General features: G+C 40.8%; 2 protein-coding genes across 4 annotated transcripts in view; one reads left to right on the top strand and one right to left on the bottom strand.

Annotated features, from left to right (window-relative positions):
- The first annotated feature begins 1,565 nt into the window (after nucleotides 1–1,565).
- LOC109525800 (gastrula zinc finger protein XlCGF17.1-like) lies at nucleotides 1,566–4,267 on the top strand. Of its 2 annotated transcripts, none has more exons than XM_019886580.1 (3): nucleotides 1,566–1,758; nucleotides 2,627–3,828; nucleotides 3,979–4,267. In XM_019886580.1, the coding sequence occupies exons 1-2, from the start codon at nucleotides 1,737–1,739 to the stop codon at nucleotides 3,766–3,768; spliced, it is 1,164 nt and encodes a 387-aa protein (XP_019742139.1). In that variant the 5' UTR covers nucleotides 1,566–1,736; the 3' UTR covers nucleotides 3,769–3,828; nucleotides 3,979–4,267. The 2 variants fall into 2 exon arrangements, with proteins under 2 accessions (XP_019742139.1, XP_019742138.1); XM_019886579.1 differs by having other exon boundaries at nucleotides 1,566–2,009; nucleotides 3,979–4,264.
- A 7,027-nt stretch (nucleotides 4,268–11,294) lies between these two features.
- Nucleotides 11,295–16,993, bottom strand: part of LOC109525802 (zinc finger and SCAN domain-containing protein 2-like) — a 16,010-nt gene continuing 10,311 nt past the window's right edge. Inside the window, exons 2-4 of one of the 2 annotated variants that reach the window (XM_019886583.1) lie at nucleotides 15,490–15,697; nucleotides 12,890–13,479; nucleotides 11,295–12,553 (exon numbers count right to left, since the gene is read on the bottom strand). In XM_019886583.1, coding sequence (XP_019742142.1) covers nucleotides 12,035–12,553; nucleotides 12,890–13,479; nucleotides 15,490–15,613 — 1,233 coding nt within the window. In that variant the 5' untranslated portion in view covers nucleotides 15,614–15,697 and the 3' untranslated portion in view covers nucleotides 11,295–12,034. Of the gene's footprint in view, nucleotides 12,554–12,876; nucleotides 13,480–15,489; nucleotides 15,902–16,993 lie in introns of those variants that run through there. The other variant, XM_019886582.1, reaches the window with a different exon arrangement.

The following is a 16,993-nucleotide window of genomic DNA, read 5'->3' as shown; positions in this document are numbered from 1 at the left end:
ACTTAGACACAAGTTAGTTTTTACTCTTTCGAATGAAACCATGCTTTCCTTTTGCAGCAAGGAAAAGGTTGGCGCAAAGCACTTTCTTATGAGTGTTGCATTATCGTGAACTCATATATATATGCATTCTTCTTAAAAAAAAAGAGAGATAATGTTTACCACTCAGCCTTATGCTTCATTACATGTGCACCAGCTCGAACCCACCACTGCACTCTGTATGAAATTGTATGATGGTCCTCCTCTTTCTACCTGAGAAAAAACTCTTATGGTGACGCCTTTACATTTAATATGTGCTTTCTTTCCATTTTTTTTCTTTCTTGATATGTCAAGAACCAGATAAGCAGAACATTACAAACAACAGAGCTATACACATCACATACACATATGTCCTTTTCAACATGCTGGAAAAGGGGGTAGGAAGAAGTACAACTCATTTAATTCTACGCCTATTTCAGTATTCACCACTCACTGACAATGATGATGATTCTGATTCACACAAGTCCTGGAAACAAATGCTTAAAACAAAAGCATTTTGTTTTTAAACGTAATACCACCTCCCAACACATACTCCGTGTACCATCCTACTTTCAGTGCTTCATTCATATCCACACAATGTCAGCCTCATAAACAAAATATTGTGTATAATCAAACTGTCAGGGGCTCCCTTGGCAGTCACCCAGCCAACAGGCGTGGCCTCGACTCGAGGGTGACGGCTTTGGCCAGAGCACACGGATGCCGGAGTGTGATGACAACCGAGGCATGTCTTTTTCTCGAACTGTACTTTTAACTTTGATGCTGGATACTATGAAGATTGGGACTTAATCGACATTGGATTACAGTACAAATTGATTTGTTTTAGCGACTTTCCACCGCACTATCAACATGCTGGATTGTAAAACACCCATGCGCCCAGCCCCATTGTAAATGTTCCTGGAAGAATTTTAAAAGGCTTTTATCATGCAAAATCAACTTTTTTTGTTTCAGCCAATTTGAAGTGCACAAAGCTCCACAGAAACCCCAAAAACGTTTGCAGAAGATTTTTGATTGACACATAAAATGCTTAAATTAATTTCTTTTGGTGCTTAATTTTCATTGAAACAGCAAGTGTGCATGTGAAAATTGCCAAACAATGCCCGCAGAAAAACAGAACATTTGTTGTCAGGAAATTCAAAGTTTTATTTTTCCCACTCTTCACCGCCCAGGAGCTTTCCAACAAGCCCCACTTGTAGGGCTGGCTCCGGAGGGCGGCCTCCATGACCCCAGTTTAGTCAGAGGAAATCACAGGGCCACCACCATCAACGAGTGTGCACGTCATGAGTCAAAATAAGTGACATGCACTTCACAAGTGGTTTCAATTTTCTTGTTGCAACACCAACTAGCTGCTTGATTAATATAGTCCACTATAAAGCTCAAATGTTGAGTATGTGGGACACACAATTGAACATTTTAAAGCAAGCTAAGGACATTTATTAATCTGTTGTTATTTGTTTGCTTTCAGTGTTGTCATTCTACACAATAAAAATAAAAAATTGCTTAGTACTAGTGCCGCGCATATTAAGTTTGTCCAAGTGTACTTGCCGTACAACTTTAGGCCCAGCTTTTTCATGTACGGTTTGACTATCCAAAAAAGCTTTATGGTACAGCGCTGCTGATTTAGTCCTTAGCGTGCAGAAGGCCCCACACAGTCCATCCGATTACTTTTTTACGGGACTAAAACATCATTAAGTGCTCGTTTCATGCTAAACTTGCACTTCGAAGGTATTCCTCTTAGCTTAGCTTCAATTATCTTAGCCTAGCTTAATTTAACTTGTCCTGCGAGCCACGAACGAAGAGACTCGCATAGCGGAGATCAAGTGGGAGTGTTACATGTTGTGATTATCGCGTGAAAATGTGTGATGAAAGGATGAAAGAAGAGTACAAGGAGGAGCTTTTTGGAACTAAACAGGAGAACGAACGGCAACGTCAACAAGTGAACATTTTCGAGAAACCTCGAAATGTGCACAGGGCAGGTTTGTCCACGTCTGACTTGTAAACTACTTTTTGAACATTAGATGGATGGATAGATAGATTTTTAAAATTTGTAACCCACTCGTAGCTTTATTGTAAAATCTGTGTGGTTACTACACTTACGCCGTGCCAGCTGGGGCCTTAGTGTTGTTTATGAATCCCTCGATGAGTCGAGGCATGAAGGACCACATATTCGCCCATAAAGAAAAACTGGTCTTAAGGCAAACTAAAAAACACAACAAGTGATATTCTTACCGACCCACCTCATTTAATCCTTGCAACTAAAACAGGCAACATTCAATCCGGCAACAGACCATGAAATACAACACTAATACGAGACAGAACAAGGACATGAGCTCACCCCTTACTAATATATTTTTAAAGTGCAACAGAAATTAACTGATTTAATCCACTCACCTTGTTATTTGTAATAATGGCTTCACACAGTTTATGACATAATTATCAGTCATTACTGTTGACATTATCTACTTCACATCACTTAGAACACGATCAATATACTGTGTAATGCTACAACATTTATCTCTTCCAGATAGTAATGCAAAACAGTCACAACATGAGACTTTTCCAAACCATGTGTGTGTCTTTTTGTGTTTTGCAGATGTCAGTGAAGAATGTCTTCATTCTGAGAATCGGGAGCCAGTATTCTCTCACATTAAAGAGGAAAAGGAGGATGAAGATCTCCTACACATCCAAGAAGAAGGCAAGGCAGATCCTCTTCACCTTAAAGAAGAAGCGGAGAAGGCAGAGCCCTTTCACATTCGGGAAGAGGAGGATGATATCACCAAGTTACAATTGACTGTAGTCCTTTTGAAGAATGAAGATGAAGAAGACGATGAAGAAGGTCAAAATGAGGAGAACTGGAGGGCTGAGCCTCCAAGCAGCAGTTCAAGTCAACACATGACAACCGAAATTGATGCAGATCAATGTGGACGATCACAGGATGACAGCCTTCTCGCGCCAGTTTTAGAATGTGACGAAATGGTGTCACACTCTTCTGACATTGAAGATGATGATGAACACTCTTTAACAACCCATATTAGAACACACACTGGAGAGAAGCCTTTTGTCTGCTCAGTTTGTGGTCAAAGATTCGCTTGGAAGGGGCATTTAAACTCTCACACACGAACCCACACTGGGGAGAAACCTTTTGCCTGTTCAGAGTGTGGCCAAAGATTTTCTGAAAATGGAAACTTAAGAAAACACTCAAAAACGCACACTGGAGAAAAACCTTTTGCCTGTTCAGTGTGCGGCCAAAGATTCTCTGAAAATGGGAATTTAAGAAAACACATGAAAACCCACACTGGAGAGAAACCCTTTGCCTGCTCAGTTTGCGGTCAACGATTCTCTGAAAGGGGAAACTTAAGAACACACACAAGAAGACACACTGGAGAGAAGCCTTTTACCTGCTCAGTTTGTAGCCAACGATTTGCACGGAAGGGACATTTGAATGCACACACAAGAACACACACTGGGGAGAAACCTTTTGCCTGTTTAATTTGTGGTCAAAGATTTTCTGTTAAAGGAAATTTAAATACACACATGAGAACACACACTGGGGAGAAACCTTTTTCTTGTTCAGCTTGTGACAAAAGATTCACTGAGAAAGGACATTTGAACACGCACATGAGAACACACACTGGTGAGAAACCGTTTGCCTGCCTAGTTTGTGGGAAAATATTCTCTCGTAAGGCATCTTTAACCACACACAGAAGAACACACGCTGAAGAGAAAAATAATTAACTTTTTTTGGAAGCAGTTAAAAACACTTATATTTGCTTTTAGATTCACTGTAAAGTGTTAGTCAGACTGTATATGACATATGCAGGCATTTTAACTGTTTAAAGCATATTGCGAGTGCCGTTTGTGAGAAGTGCTTTCATAATAGTGCTGTATGAATAAAATTGACTTATATTTGCCTGTTCTGTCTGTAATTTTAATTCTTCATTCCAAGTAGCAGTAGTGGGATTTCAGGGTGGAGCAAGAATTTGACAACACGAGCAAGAAGCCAAATTTGTGGGAAACCCTTCAGCTGCAATATGTGTGAGATAAATGATTCTATATTTTAACCATCCAGTTACTGTAAGAATCAAGCAGGTTGCTGGGAAGTCCAGCAGTAACTTTATTGACATAAATTGGAACAAAACTCTCTTTTTTGTCAGCTGTGAACACAGGTATGCGATCTTGAATGAAATACAAGTTTTCAAACAGTGGTACAGTGTAGGATCTATTTAAAAAGCCTCAATGCAATAAAGTGAAATTAGTATTGTTTTCAATTAATTTTAAGATTCCGTTTATTTTATAAGTGTAAACATAGTTCTTTGACTTACAATTTAGGATATAATGTGTTAGATAGGTTGGCACGCAAAATCAGCGCTTCCCAATCTTTCAAGCCACATATATGACCCCCCCCCCCCACCCATTCCCCTCTTTTTTTTTCCCAGTGCATGGGTGCAGGGTTAAATTCCGGCTCTGGCCTCCCTGTGTCGAGTTTGCATGTTCTCCCCGTACCTATGTGGGTTTGCTCTGGGTGCTCCAGTTTCCTCCCACATTCATAAAAACATGCGTGGCAAGTGTGAATGAGAGCACGAATGGTTGTCTGTCTATGTGTGCCTTGCGACTGGCTGGCAACCAGTAGTTTAGGGTGTAGCTTGCCTACTGCCCGAAGACAGCTGGGGTAGGTTCCAGCAAGCCCACGACCCTCATAAGCATCAGCGGATTCGAAAATGGATGTTTCCTGAGAACAACAAAACAAACAAACAAAAAAAAAAATCCTTTATTTCGTGTCGTTGTTTTTAATGATGTCATGATTTCAAAATCCTATTTGGAGAACAAAACATGTCATGTAGTTGGAAAGACAGACGCTTATGAAAATTCTTCAGAGTAATGATACATTTAACTACATACGGACATAGATATTGTGAACTCTAAAGAAGCGTTAAAGAAACAACTCGCTTCGCGAAAAAACGTTTGTTTTTTTTGTTTTTGATTTGTCAATGCGATTGTGGGTGGGTTGTTCTTCTCAGAGTTTGTCCAAGTGAAGTTGCCGTACAACGTCCACTTCAACGCTCCTTCATTGCTCGACGAACATGTTATGTGTCCCTTATAATTACTTAATGTGGTGGTACTTCAACACGTTACGTCCTTTACTGTAGTTAAACATCAGTAATTAAATCCTCGTGTCTGGATAAAATCGTCTCGGTGCACTTTGATGCTCGGGCTAGCTAATTTGAGTTTATTTTAGCTTGCTAGCTGCGAGCAAACAGACGCCTTTGTTGGCGATCATACCGCAAAGCAGCGATCAAGTTTGAATGTAAAATGATGAGATGGTAGTCTGAAAATGTGTGCAAAAAGTGGGAAATATGAGTACGAGGAAGAACTTTCTGGAACAAAAGAGGAGAGTGAACCGCATCGTCAACTACTGGACGCCGTTTTCGAGCAACCGCGAATGGTGTTACACGGAGCAGGTGTGTTCACTTCTTATGCTGCATTTGAGGAAGGTGTGAAGTCGAATTTATCCCCCTCGGATTGTCCACTCCCGACCTCAAAGCGTTCGAGGCGAATGTAAACAACAAAGATGGCTGATTCCGACAAATAAATTGTATTGTCATTTGAAAACTGCATTTCGTGTATCCTTGGGTAGTCTCCGTGTGATATTAAAATTGGTTTGATGATTTGAAACCTCTATGTGATATGCAAAAAAATAAAAAACAACAGAAATCAGGAGAGGGGCAAATACTTTTTCACTGCACTGTATATGTACTGTATCGAGTCGACCAAGGGTTTCAAACTTAACTTAAGTCGGGGCCGCTGGGGATCGAGTCAGGGTGTGTTTGGGCCATATCGTCAAGTATTTTTTTTTAGTCGAAGCAGTCCCGTCTTCTCTAGGTATTGTCAATCAGCAATACACGAGAAGTAGAAAAATGCATGCAGGAGTGCAAGTACATTGCAATAGAAATCAATATTTTGTCAGTGCTTAAAATTTCTCATCCAATCTGTCAACATTTTTTCTTGTTGTTAGCAAAATAGAGTGCTGAATTTTAATTTTGACTTTGAGATATGATTAATGCGATTTAATGATAAACGTGCTTTCTTTACTCCAGTCGATAACATAATCAGTAAAGGCTATTCACTCCACAGATACAGATATTTTTGCCGATATCGCACTGAAAACTCATACTTTGTTTCAAATAGCCAATTGAATTGCTTTTTTTTTTTTTAACATTTATTAAGTTTAACATGAGGGAATTCTACGAAGTCATTGGTGCTGCCATATTGATTTGGGGAATTACATTGTCAGCTGTGAGGGGTTCTCTGCCTGTTTTGATAAGAATGACAGGCACACATTTTCATGAATACCTTTATTTACATTTAATATAGCATTATTAAATACCAGGAAATATACACTATGCATACTGTCGGCCTGTTGTTGTGCTGTTCGGTGAATAACAGATGAATAATTGCTCATCCGGAAAATTTCTAGTTTTGCACTTCCGTTTACCGATACTTCACTGCTCAAGCACTTTGGAACGAAACTGTGCGGTTCTTTAATGTCATAACTATACCGTACATGTTCCTAATGAACATTGCAAAAACATGGTTAAAGAATATACAACATCAAAGGCACAACATTATACTTCAACAAACCAAGTGTTGGTCTTCTTGTTTCTTGCAGATGCCAGTGAAGAGTATATTGGTCCTGAGCAGCAGGAGCTCTGTCACATTAAAGATGAAGAGGAGGAGCAAGGTCCCAATGTCATTAAGGTGGAAGAGGATCCTGAATTTCCCTACATTAAAAAGGAAGAGGAGGACAATATCACAAAGTTGCCGGTGACATTGGCCCCTTTGAAGAGGGAATCTGATGAAAAGAAAATTAAAAGTGAGGAGAACAGAGGAGCGGAACCTCCAAGCAGCAGCTCAAGCCAACACATGAAAATAGAAGCAGACAGCCTCTTAACTCCACCATCACATTGCGACATCATAACATCATACTCTCCTGACACTGAAGATGATGATGATGTTGATGATGATGTTGATGATGATGATGATGATGATGATGATGATGATGATGATGAAGAACACTCTAAAGGCGACAAGACAAGTAACACTGTCAACAAACGCTGGAAATGTTCTCAGTGTGACAAGGCCTTTGTCTCTAAGTCTCTCTTGAAAAGACATATGACGATCCACACTGGAGAGAAGCCCTTTTCCTGCTCAGTTTGTGGTAAAACATTCACTCAACGAGCCAATTTGACAACACACACAAGAACACACACAGGGGAGAAACCATTTTCCTGCTACGTGTGTGGTATAAGATTAACTTATAAGAGTAGTTTACCAGCTCACATGAGAACCCACACTGGAGAGAAACCTTTTGCCTGCTCAGTCTGTGGGAAAAGCTTTTCCGGAAGGGAAAGTTTAGTAAAACACACAAGGATACACACCGGAGAGAAACCATTTGCCTGCTCAACTTGTGGTCAAAGATTTTCTGTTAAGGGAAGCTTAAAATCACACTTAAGAACCCACACAGGGGAGAAATCTTTTGCTTGCTCAATTTGCGGTCACAGATTCGCTTGGAAGGTACAATTGAACACACATAAGCAAGCACACACTGGTGAAAAACCTTTTGCTTGTTCAGTCTGTGACCAAAGGTTCTCGGTAAAGGGAGGCTTAATCAGGCACACAAGAACACACACTGGGGAAAAACCGTTTGCCTGCTCGCTTTGTGGGAAAAGTTTCACTGTGAAGGGAGATTTAATAAGACACACAAAAACACACACTGGGGAGAAACCTTTTACCTGTTCAATTTGTGGTAAAAGCTTCGCTCACAAGGGTAGGTTAACAGAACACACAAGGACACACACTGGAGAGAAACCCTTTGCCTGCTTAATTTGTGGTGAAACCTTCTCTGTAAATGGACTTTTAATAAGGCATGCAAAAACACACACTGGTGAGAAACCGTTTGCCTGCTCAGTTTGCGGTAAAACATTCTCTTTAAATGGACGTTTAAAAAGGCACACAAGAACACACACTGGGGAGAAACCTTATACCTGCTCAGTTTGTGGTAAAAGCTTCACAGAAAGGGATACTTTAAAAAGGCACGGAAGAACGCACACTGGAGAGAAACCTTATACCAATTCAGTTTGCGACTTTAGTTTAGGATTGGATCATCTTCATTCTGAGCCACAAGAGTGCAGCTCCAGGGTGGAGCAGCAGGAGCCAGAGCCGCTTCACGTCAAAGAGGAAGAGGAGGGGGAAGATGTCTTTGATTTGCAATTGACTGATGTCATTGTGAAGTGTGAAGATGATGAAGACTATCAAGGTGAGCACAGCTAATGGACCGAGCCTCCGAGCAGCAGCTCAAGCCAACACATGAAAATGGAAGGAAAAGGAAACCACGGTGGAGGATCACAATCACACTGCCATTTCATCATCACATCGTGACAAATTATCGTCACACTGTTCTGACACAGATAATGCTGAAGATTCTTAAGGTGTTATAAGGCATGGTTTGTCACGCTGACACCAAACACTGTCAACATTCCATACTCTCAGTGGGACAGTAGAGCGGGGAGAGTTGATCAAATACAGACAAAAATAAGTTGCATATATATATACACACACACACACACACACACACACGGTATATACAGTATATATATATATTTATATATATATACTGTGTGTGTGTGTGTGTGTGTGTGTGTGTGTGTGTGTGTGTGTGTGTATATATACACACACACACTTTCACTGCCTCAAACTCCATTTCTGAACCGCTCTTCATTTCAAGCAGTTTGCAAATGTATGGCAGTACTGTTACCCCTTACTCGGTGCACTTCCGTTCTTCTTGAGGAAGACCTTCTTGCTGTTCCCTGATCCGTCTTCTCATCCCCTGTTCATAAAGAAACGTTACAATTATGAGCTGTCTCCACAGACAACTGCAAGCGGTGTAAATGCAAACGTTCTTCGGTGCATCTGCGCACACTGTTGGTGACATCTGAGGGCAAATCGGTTAAGATTGCTTTTTTAGGCAATGTATAGCGGTATTTCTTTGATTAAAGCATAAAAAGATGTATTTAATGTGCCACAACTATGAGGCAAGATGTGAAAATTGGAATCATAAAGAGCAAATAATATGGAGGATGAAGAGGAGGGATCACCAAGTTATTAATTTCAAAAAGGTTGGTGTCCCGTGTTGTACAGGCTTAACAACCACCAACTTGCTAATTGAATTGTTATGTCTGTTATGTGTCTTGAGAATGACTGTGAATTATAGAAAAAGTATCACCAAATAATTTCCCGACATCAAGGGTAGAATAAAACCTTTTTGGAATGTATTGCTTGTGTGTATTTTTTTTAGGTATCAGTATCTTCTATGTATTCATGCCTTTCTGTCATTTGAGGAAAGTGAAATTGTTTTGAAGCTAGGAGGGAGGTCACTGTTATTCAGAAATAAAAAGCTTTTGCCGAGAGCCAAAGCAGATAAGTTTTCTTATATTTGCATTTGTGACATCCCCCCATTTTCAAGTTCATCTCATTAACTAAATATCACAAAAATAAAGGAAAATATACAGGAACAGCGGCTGTTTTAAAATATTAATTTGCTTCTCTCTACAGCAATAAACATGGAAACATTCTTTGGGCCTTTTAAACTGAAATCAGTGATCCCTCTTGGATAGCTCTCCTTTTCAACATGAATTATGCATGAAACAACATCCTGCAAAGATTGCTCAACTTTATATCAGCATTTAGATATGGCCTGAACACATATAAATTAGCACTTGAATCACAACGCCCTTTAAAATGCCCCCCCAAGGACATTGTTAGGTGTTTCCTTGCGCCTCAGGGTCAGAAACCGGGCCACAGACAGATCTTGTGAGAGTCTGTTGTGTTGTGCGACTGTGTCTTGGGTTTGTGACTTCACTTGGTTTAGAGGGAAGTGTCTCTGGGGTGGTGTCTTTGGGATGGTTGGTGACACACTGGGTGGACAATCATTAATAGTGGAGGAGTTGGTCCTGCTTGGAGATAGAATCTATTACGGCGCTGGACTGTCCGACCTTCCATGTCAACAAGGTAAAATTTGTGGTGTGACGGCCTTCCTCGGGATGACTCTTGGTGACTTCCAAGGCTTCTCGTAGTCCAATTTAGTGTTGACTATGTGTCCTGGATGAAGAACAGGTAGGTGTCTGACCCCAGGTCGACGATTGAAGTCAAAAACTTTGTTTTGCCTTCTCCTTAGCGTCCTTTTGTTTGATGATCTGTTGGGCCATCTGGGTTGTAGGTTTGTCTCTAATATAGGCAGCGTTGTTGTTCTTCTTCCTACCCAATTAGCAGTCGCGCAGGGCTGATCAAGACCATCCATTTCCACGTAGGCAGCACTGTGGGGATAAGGGGTTCCTTGTTTTGGCCTAAACTTCATCTCCAGACAGGTTTGGCACGACTCCACAATGGTCTTGAGTTCCACAGACAGCCCATGCCACCAAAACTGATGCTTTGGCCCTGACTCTGCACTTTGTGAGCCCATGCTGTCCATCATGTACCTTTTGTGAGATCTCTGCTCTCATTTTCCTCTGAACTACAATTCTGGTTCCTCTCATTATGATTCCATCAGCTTCTGATAGCTCATTTTTCACTTTTGCATAGTCTTTAATGTGTAGCCGAACTTTCTTGCTACACAGCCCGACCAAATGAATTTGGCTACCTCCTGCACTTCACTGTCAGTTGCTGTTGCCATTCTGATGCTCTCCATCTTTGCTGAGGACACCATGCAACAATGTGGCTACGTAGCAGGCCACATCTCCATGTGTGTCCACTCTGTCCATTAAATGCCCTTGAAGGTTACGAGACAGGGTGTCTGCAACAATTAATGTCTTCCCAGGCACATATTCTGCTTTTGCATTGTACCTCAGGAGTCTCATCAATAGGCGTTGACATCTCAATGGAACGTTGTCTAGGCTATGGCTGTTGGCAAGTGGTACCAATGGCTTGTGGTCGGTATCGAGCCTAAACTGATCCAAAACCACACAGGTATTTGTCAAATTTCTCATACGCCCATATACTGGCCAGGCATTCCTTCTCGATCTACACAGGGGGTGTTTCAGCTTCTGTGAGACACCTGGAGCAGTCGGCTACTGCCTTCCATTCTCCTCCATGAAGCTGGAGGAGCACACACCCCAGGCCATAGCCGCTCGCGTCAGCTGACACAGCAGTGGATCTAGTGACATCATAGAAGGCAAGAACTGGTGCAGTTGTCAGCCACAGTCATGATGCACTTTTGAGCTGTTTATTGAATAGGGCAGTCAAACACACAAACTACAGAAGGAACATTCAGAAGCAGCATAAGGCAGACATTGACACTGAATTAACCATGTGGTGCAGGGCCAATCCAATTGACTCCAGTTCCTGTTAGCCATCAACAAATACAAAGTGTGTGTTGGTGAGGCTTTCGGCTTAATTACAATTTACAAACCCTTTTAAATTTCTTCAAAATTGCCTTCTATGATGTTTGGTTGTATTGTCATTGTAATGTTTTATAACACAGCAATTTTTGCTTTAATTGAAAGCATGTGAAATGTTGTGTTGTTTGTGAGGGGTGATGAAAGTCAAGGCACCATTGTATAAATCACAAAGTTGCAACATTCGACATTAAATACAAATTAAAACAATTAAAAAACAAATCATATACATTCAAATTACATTTTAAAAAATACATTGGCGTATACTGTATATCAAAACAAATGAGTGGAACGCCTGCAAAGGAAATGTTTTTTTTTTCAGTGCTTTCACAGAGAACAAGGTTTGGTATCAATGGGACATCTAATGTCCTTTTGATTCTTTATAATTATCAGTGTGAGTGGTGCGTGACATCGTTTCGTCACTTAATGATAGCGGAGCGAAGAGGCTGCCTGCTTTTGACTTCCCCATGATGGTCCGCATCACCTTCTGTTGTCATGTATTGACGTGAGCTGGTACTTGGAGGCTCAGCTCCTCTGTTCTCTTCACTTTCTCATCAACCGTCTTCACTCTTCACAGTGACAACAGTCAATGGAAACTTAGTGATATCCTCCTCCTCTTCTTCCTCTTTAATGAGGGAGGGCTCTGGCCACACTTCTTCCTTTTTAATGTTGGGGGTCGACTTCGGCTGCTCAGGACGAAGATCTTTCACTCCTGAACTTAAATCGCAGGCTGAACCACTACCTGATTTCTCTCCTGTGTGTGTCCTTACGTGTCTTGTTAAATGTACCTTCTGCGTGAAAATTTTACCACAAGTTGAACAGGCAAAAGGTTTCTCCCCAGTATGTGTTCTTGTGTGGCTTATTAAACTTCCCTTGACAGAGAAGCTCTTACCACACACTGTGCAGGTAAAAGGTTTCTCACCTGTGTGCGTCCTTATGTGTGTTCTTAAAGTCGCCTTCACGGAGAATTTTTGGTCACAAACTGTGCAGGCAAAAGGTTTCTCACCTGTGTGTGTTCTTGTGTGTATCCTTAAGTTTCCCTTTGCAGAGAATTTTTGACCACACACTGAGCACGCGTAAGGTTTCTCCCCAGTGTGTGTTCTTATGTGTGCATTCAGAAGTCCCTTCCAAGCAAATCTTTGCCCACAAACTGAGCAAGCAAATGGTGTCTCACCAGTATGCGTTCTTGTGTGTGTTCTTAAGTTTCCCTTTTCGGAAAATCTTTGACCACAAAATGAGCAGGAAAAAGGTTTCTCTCCAGTGTGTGTTCTTGTGTGGCTTATTAAACTGGCCTTTTCAGTAAAGCTTTTACTGCAAATTGAACAGGTAAAAGGTTTTTCTCCAGTGTGTGTTCTGGTGTGTTTTATCAAATTTCCCTTTTCAGAGAATTTTTGACCACAAAATGAGCAGGCAAAAGGTTTCTCCCCAGTGTGCGTTCTCATGTGAGTTGTTAAACTACACTTTTGATTTACTATAAGGCCACACACTGAGCAGGAGAAAGGTTTTTCCCCAGTGTGTGTTCTCATGTGTCTTTTCAATGACGACCTGTTGAAAAAAGTTTTGTCACACTGAGAACATTCTCTGTGTTTGTTGTCAGTGTGACCTGTCATATCACTTTTAGAGTGTCCATCATCATCATCATCATCATCATCATCATCATCATCCTCAGTGTCGGGAGAATGTGATGATATGTCATCACTATCTGAAAGTGGAGCTAAGAGGCTCCCTGATTGTGATGCTCCACAGATGTCTCTCTCGCCTTCCGTTGTCATGTGTTGACTTGAGCTACTGCTCGGAGGCTCAGCCCCTCTCTTCTCAACACTTTGACGATCGTCTCCTTCATCTTCACCTTTCAGGACGACACCAGCCAATGGCGGATTGGTGATATCAGTCTCCACCTCTTCCTCTTTAATGTGGAGGTGCTCTGGCTCCTCTTCCTCTTTACAGTTAAGGCGCTCTTGCTCCTGCTGGTCAGAATGAAGACAGTCTTCACTGACGTCTGCAAGACACAAGACAAACACGTGGTTTGAAAACCTCAAGCTCTGACTGTTGTGTATTAACAGGAACATTCTTAAATATGTTTGAGAATCACTCATTCATGTTCCTTTCAAAGGCGCTTGAGCAGTTAAGTAATTTAAACAAAATAAAATTCAGCAATATTCAGGAGGATAAGGTGTTATTCTTTGTATAACAAGCAAGGAAACCAATACCATGAAGTACACATCATTTGATCTTTATATTATTTTACATGTATATCAAGTTACTTGTGCAAATGTACAGTATGTCACTGATTCTTTGCAAAAAAAAAAAAAAACATGCAGAGAAGACATACAGCTGGAAGTTACTCCAAAAGGCTAGCATAGCAGAATTCTCGGGATGCCTGGAAAATAACAGTGTCATCTGGCACCAAAATCAGATGACGAAAGGGAACATACGTAACTTCATGACTGATCACTTTCTGGCCAATGCTGAGGGAACTATCGCTCATTAAGTACTGCATCTGAAGTCTTCCAAGTTTCCAAAACTGTGACAAATCCTTTTAAAAATATACATATAAACTTGTAGTATCTGCAGATTAGCTTCACAACATCAGGCCAGCTCTAACAGCAGCAGGCATGATGGCAGGGTGCACCCTCCTTGGCTTGACCAGCTAATTTTGCTCTGATGACGATTCCGTCAGATGTACAGCTAGCTGCTTGTCGCTTGATGGAACTTGAAAGTATCCCTCATATTTTACATAGTCTCGAGGTGTCAAAGATAATCGACTCTTGAGCAACTAATCGATTTAAATGAAATGACAACTATGTTGATAACCAATTCATCACTTACAGCTATTATTTAACTGAAAAGATGTCTAAATCCTTTGATATCAGCCTCTCAAAAGTATTCTCTGATTTCTGCAGACATCCATGAAAGCAGACAGATTATCTTTCGCGTTCACTCAAAATAAGACATTTGCTCAGACACTATCACCAGAGATGCAAAACCCTCTCATTGCCTCAGGAACATTCTGGACATTTGAAGCATTTGTGTCTCTGCCAAAACAAACACGTGCCACCAGAAAGACCGAACACTCATGATGGCAGGGTGCACCCTCCTTGGCTTGACCAGCTAATTTTGCTCTGATGACGATTCCGTCAGATGTACAGCTAGCTGCTTGTCGCTTGATGGAACTTGAAAGTATCCCTCATATTTTACATAGTCTCGAGGTGTCAAAGATAATCGACTCTTGAGCAACTAATCGATTTAAATGAAATGACAACTATGTTGATAACCAATTCATCACTTACAGCTATTATTTAACTGAAAAGATGTCTAAATCCTTTGATATCAGCCTCTCAAAAGTATTCTCTGATTTCTGCAGACATCCATGAAAGCAGACAGATTATCTTTCGCGTTCACTCAAAATAAGACATTTGCTCAGACACTATCACCAGAGATGCAAAACCCTCTCATTGCCTCAGGAACATTCTGGACATTTGAAGCATTTGTGTCTCTGCCAAAACAAACACGTGCCACCAGAAAGACCGAACACTTTTTTTTTTTTTTACACTTTTTAAATTTTCTTTTCAATAGTTCTTTTCTTCCTTTCAAAATTGACAACATACTGACACATTATTATTATTCCACTTTTAATTGATTCAATATCATGTATTGTATTGTATGATGTATATTTCGTAGAATGGTGATATATATATATAGGTGCGCTCATAAAGTTAAAATGGTATTGCTGTCACTTTTGTCTTGTCACTGTTTAAAGGCCATAGCGGGAAATTGGTACAAAATAATTTTTTCTTTTCATTCATTGTTGTTTTTTTGAGCAAGTCTTGACAAATTGATTTGAGGGGATAATCGAAGGTTTTGTGTAATTTCACACAGATTCAGGCTCACTCGTATTATATTAACAACTTTAAATGTTGTAATATGACTACGTGGGACATGGATTATACACGAATACAGTTTTGAATAAAGCGTTTAGTTGCTAAACAAGGATAAGAAGTGAACAAACCTGCTCTTTGTAACACATCTTGAGACTCGTTGAATACGTCGGCCAGTAGTTGACGTTGTGGCTCGTTTTCTTTTGCCCAAGAAAGTTCCTCCCCGAACTCTTCTTTTACGGTTTTTGCACACATTTTCAACGATTTACACACACCAGATTTGTTTTTAGCACAGGATGTATTGATATCAAACGCGTCTCTTTGTGAGCGGCCGGCAAACTAATACAAGCTAGGTGAGCTCAAGAAGCTTTCACAACGTGCACCGAGACGAGTTTACCCGAACTCGGTGATTTAATGGAAAATGTTTTACTCCAGTGAAGCGATAATGTTGCGATCTGCGTTCAAGTTTCGGGAAGTTCTGTAATATTTTGGGAATAATTATTTCGTGAAGTGTGTTGGGCTAGCCACAACGAACACGGAAGCGAATGTGCAGCGGAAGTTGTACGACAAGCTTACTTGGACAAACTTCTTGCCGGGGTCGGTAACGCGTTAAATATTAAATCTTACACAGAAAAAAAATCCCTGAGCAAATAAGGTCCAAATAAAATTTTGAAAAGTAAATTCTTTTGGAAGTGTTCAAAATAAATAGCCAAGACGACAAATTCCGCGTCCCTTTTTGCGCAGCAACCACGCTAAACTTTCCGAGGAATTTTCGGGTTTAATCGCACACAGTACACACACAAAACAAGTGACTTAAAAGTATTCTGTTCCATGGCAGAAAACTACGTTCACTGCAGACATGAATACAATTTCAAAACAGTATAAACACGCCGTCTCGCTTACTTTGCTTTTACAGTACAGTACTTCAAGGAGACAACAGTTGTTGCATTAGTGACTCGCCCTGGCCGGCATTTGTCATTACATGTTTAAACTGTCAATGATTGTGTTACCGTTCACTTACAGTGGTTCACTCTCTTAACGGAACGACTAAATTATTGAGTTTATTTTTTTTTCAATCTTTATTGGGAAAGTAAATTGAAACACACAATGAATTTGTCTGCAGTAGCTGGAGCCGCCCTAGTAACTATACAATTTAAAGCCATGTACTGTATTATTATTATTACTATAGTCGCTCTCGTTTAAAACCCTACTTTGAAATCAGAGTTCTTTTTGAAAACACTACTTTGAAACAGTAGCTGTTTTTGAAAACCCTACTCTGAAGGTACTTAAAAACAGCTGTTCTCCTCATTTGTATTCTTTGGCTTTTCACTCAGCATGGCTCAGACTTGATCTTAATTTTACTGTTTTGTGCTTTCTACTGTCTTAACCCAGCCGCTGGGGGGCAGTGCCCTCCCCTGGGGGTGCACTGTTCCCCAGTGCCGGTCCCAAGCCCGGAGAAATGGGGAGGGTTGCGTCAGGAATGGCATCCGGCGTAAGACTTTTGCCAAGACGACCATGCGAGTTGGTAGGACGGTTTACAGGGGCGGATGGAAATTACTGACTCGCTGTGGCGACCCCTGAATAGGGACGTGCCGAAAGGAGAAGAAGAAGAAGATACTGTGAGCTGGTTTAAGG

This window comes from Hippocampus comes, unplaced genomic scaffold, assembly GCF_001891065.2.
Source record: "Hippocampus comes isolate QL1 unplaced genomic scaffold, H_comes_QL1_v1.1 scaffold261, whole genome shotgun sequence".
Taxonomy (NCBI): Eukaryota; Metazoa; Chordata; class Actinopteri; order Syngnathiformes; family Syngnathidae; genus Hippocampus; species Hippocampus comes.
The sequence above is the reverse complement of the archived record's forward strand: the minus strand, read 5'-3'. Positions and strand labels throughout refer to the sequence as shown.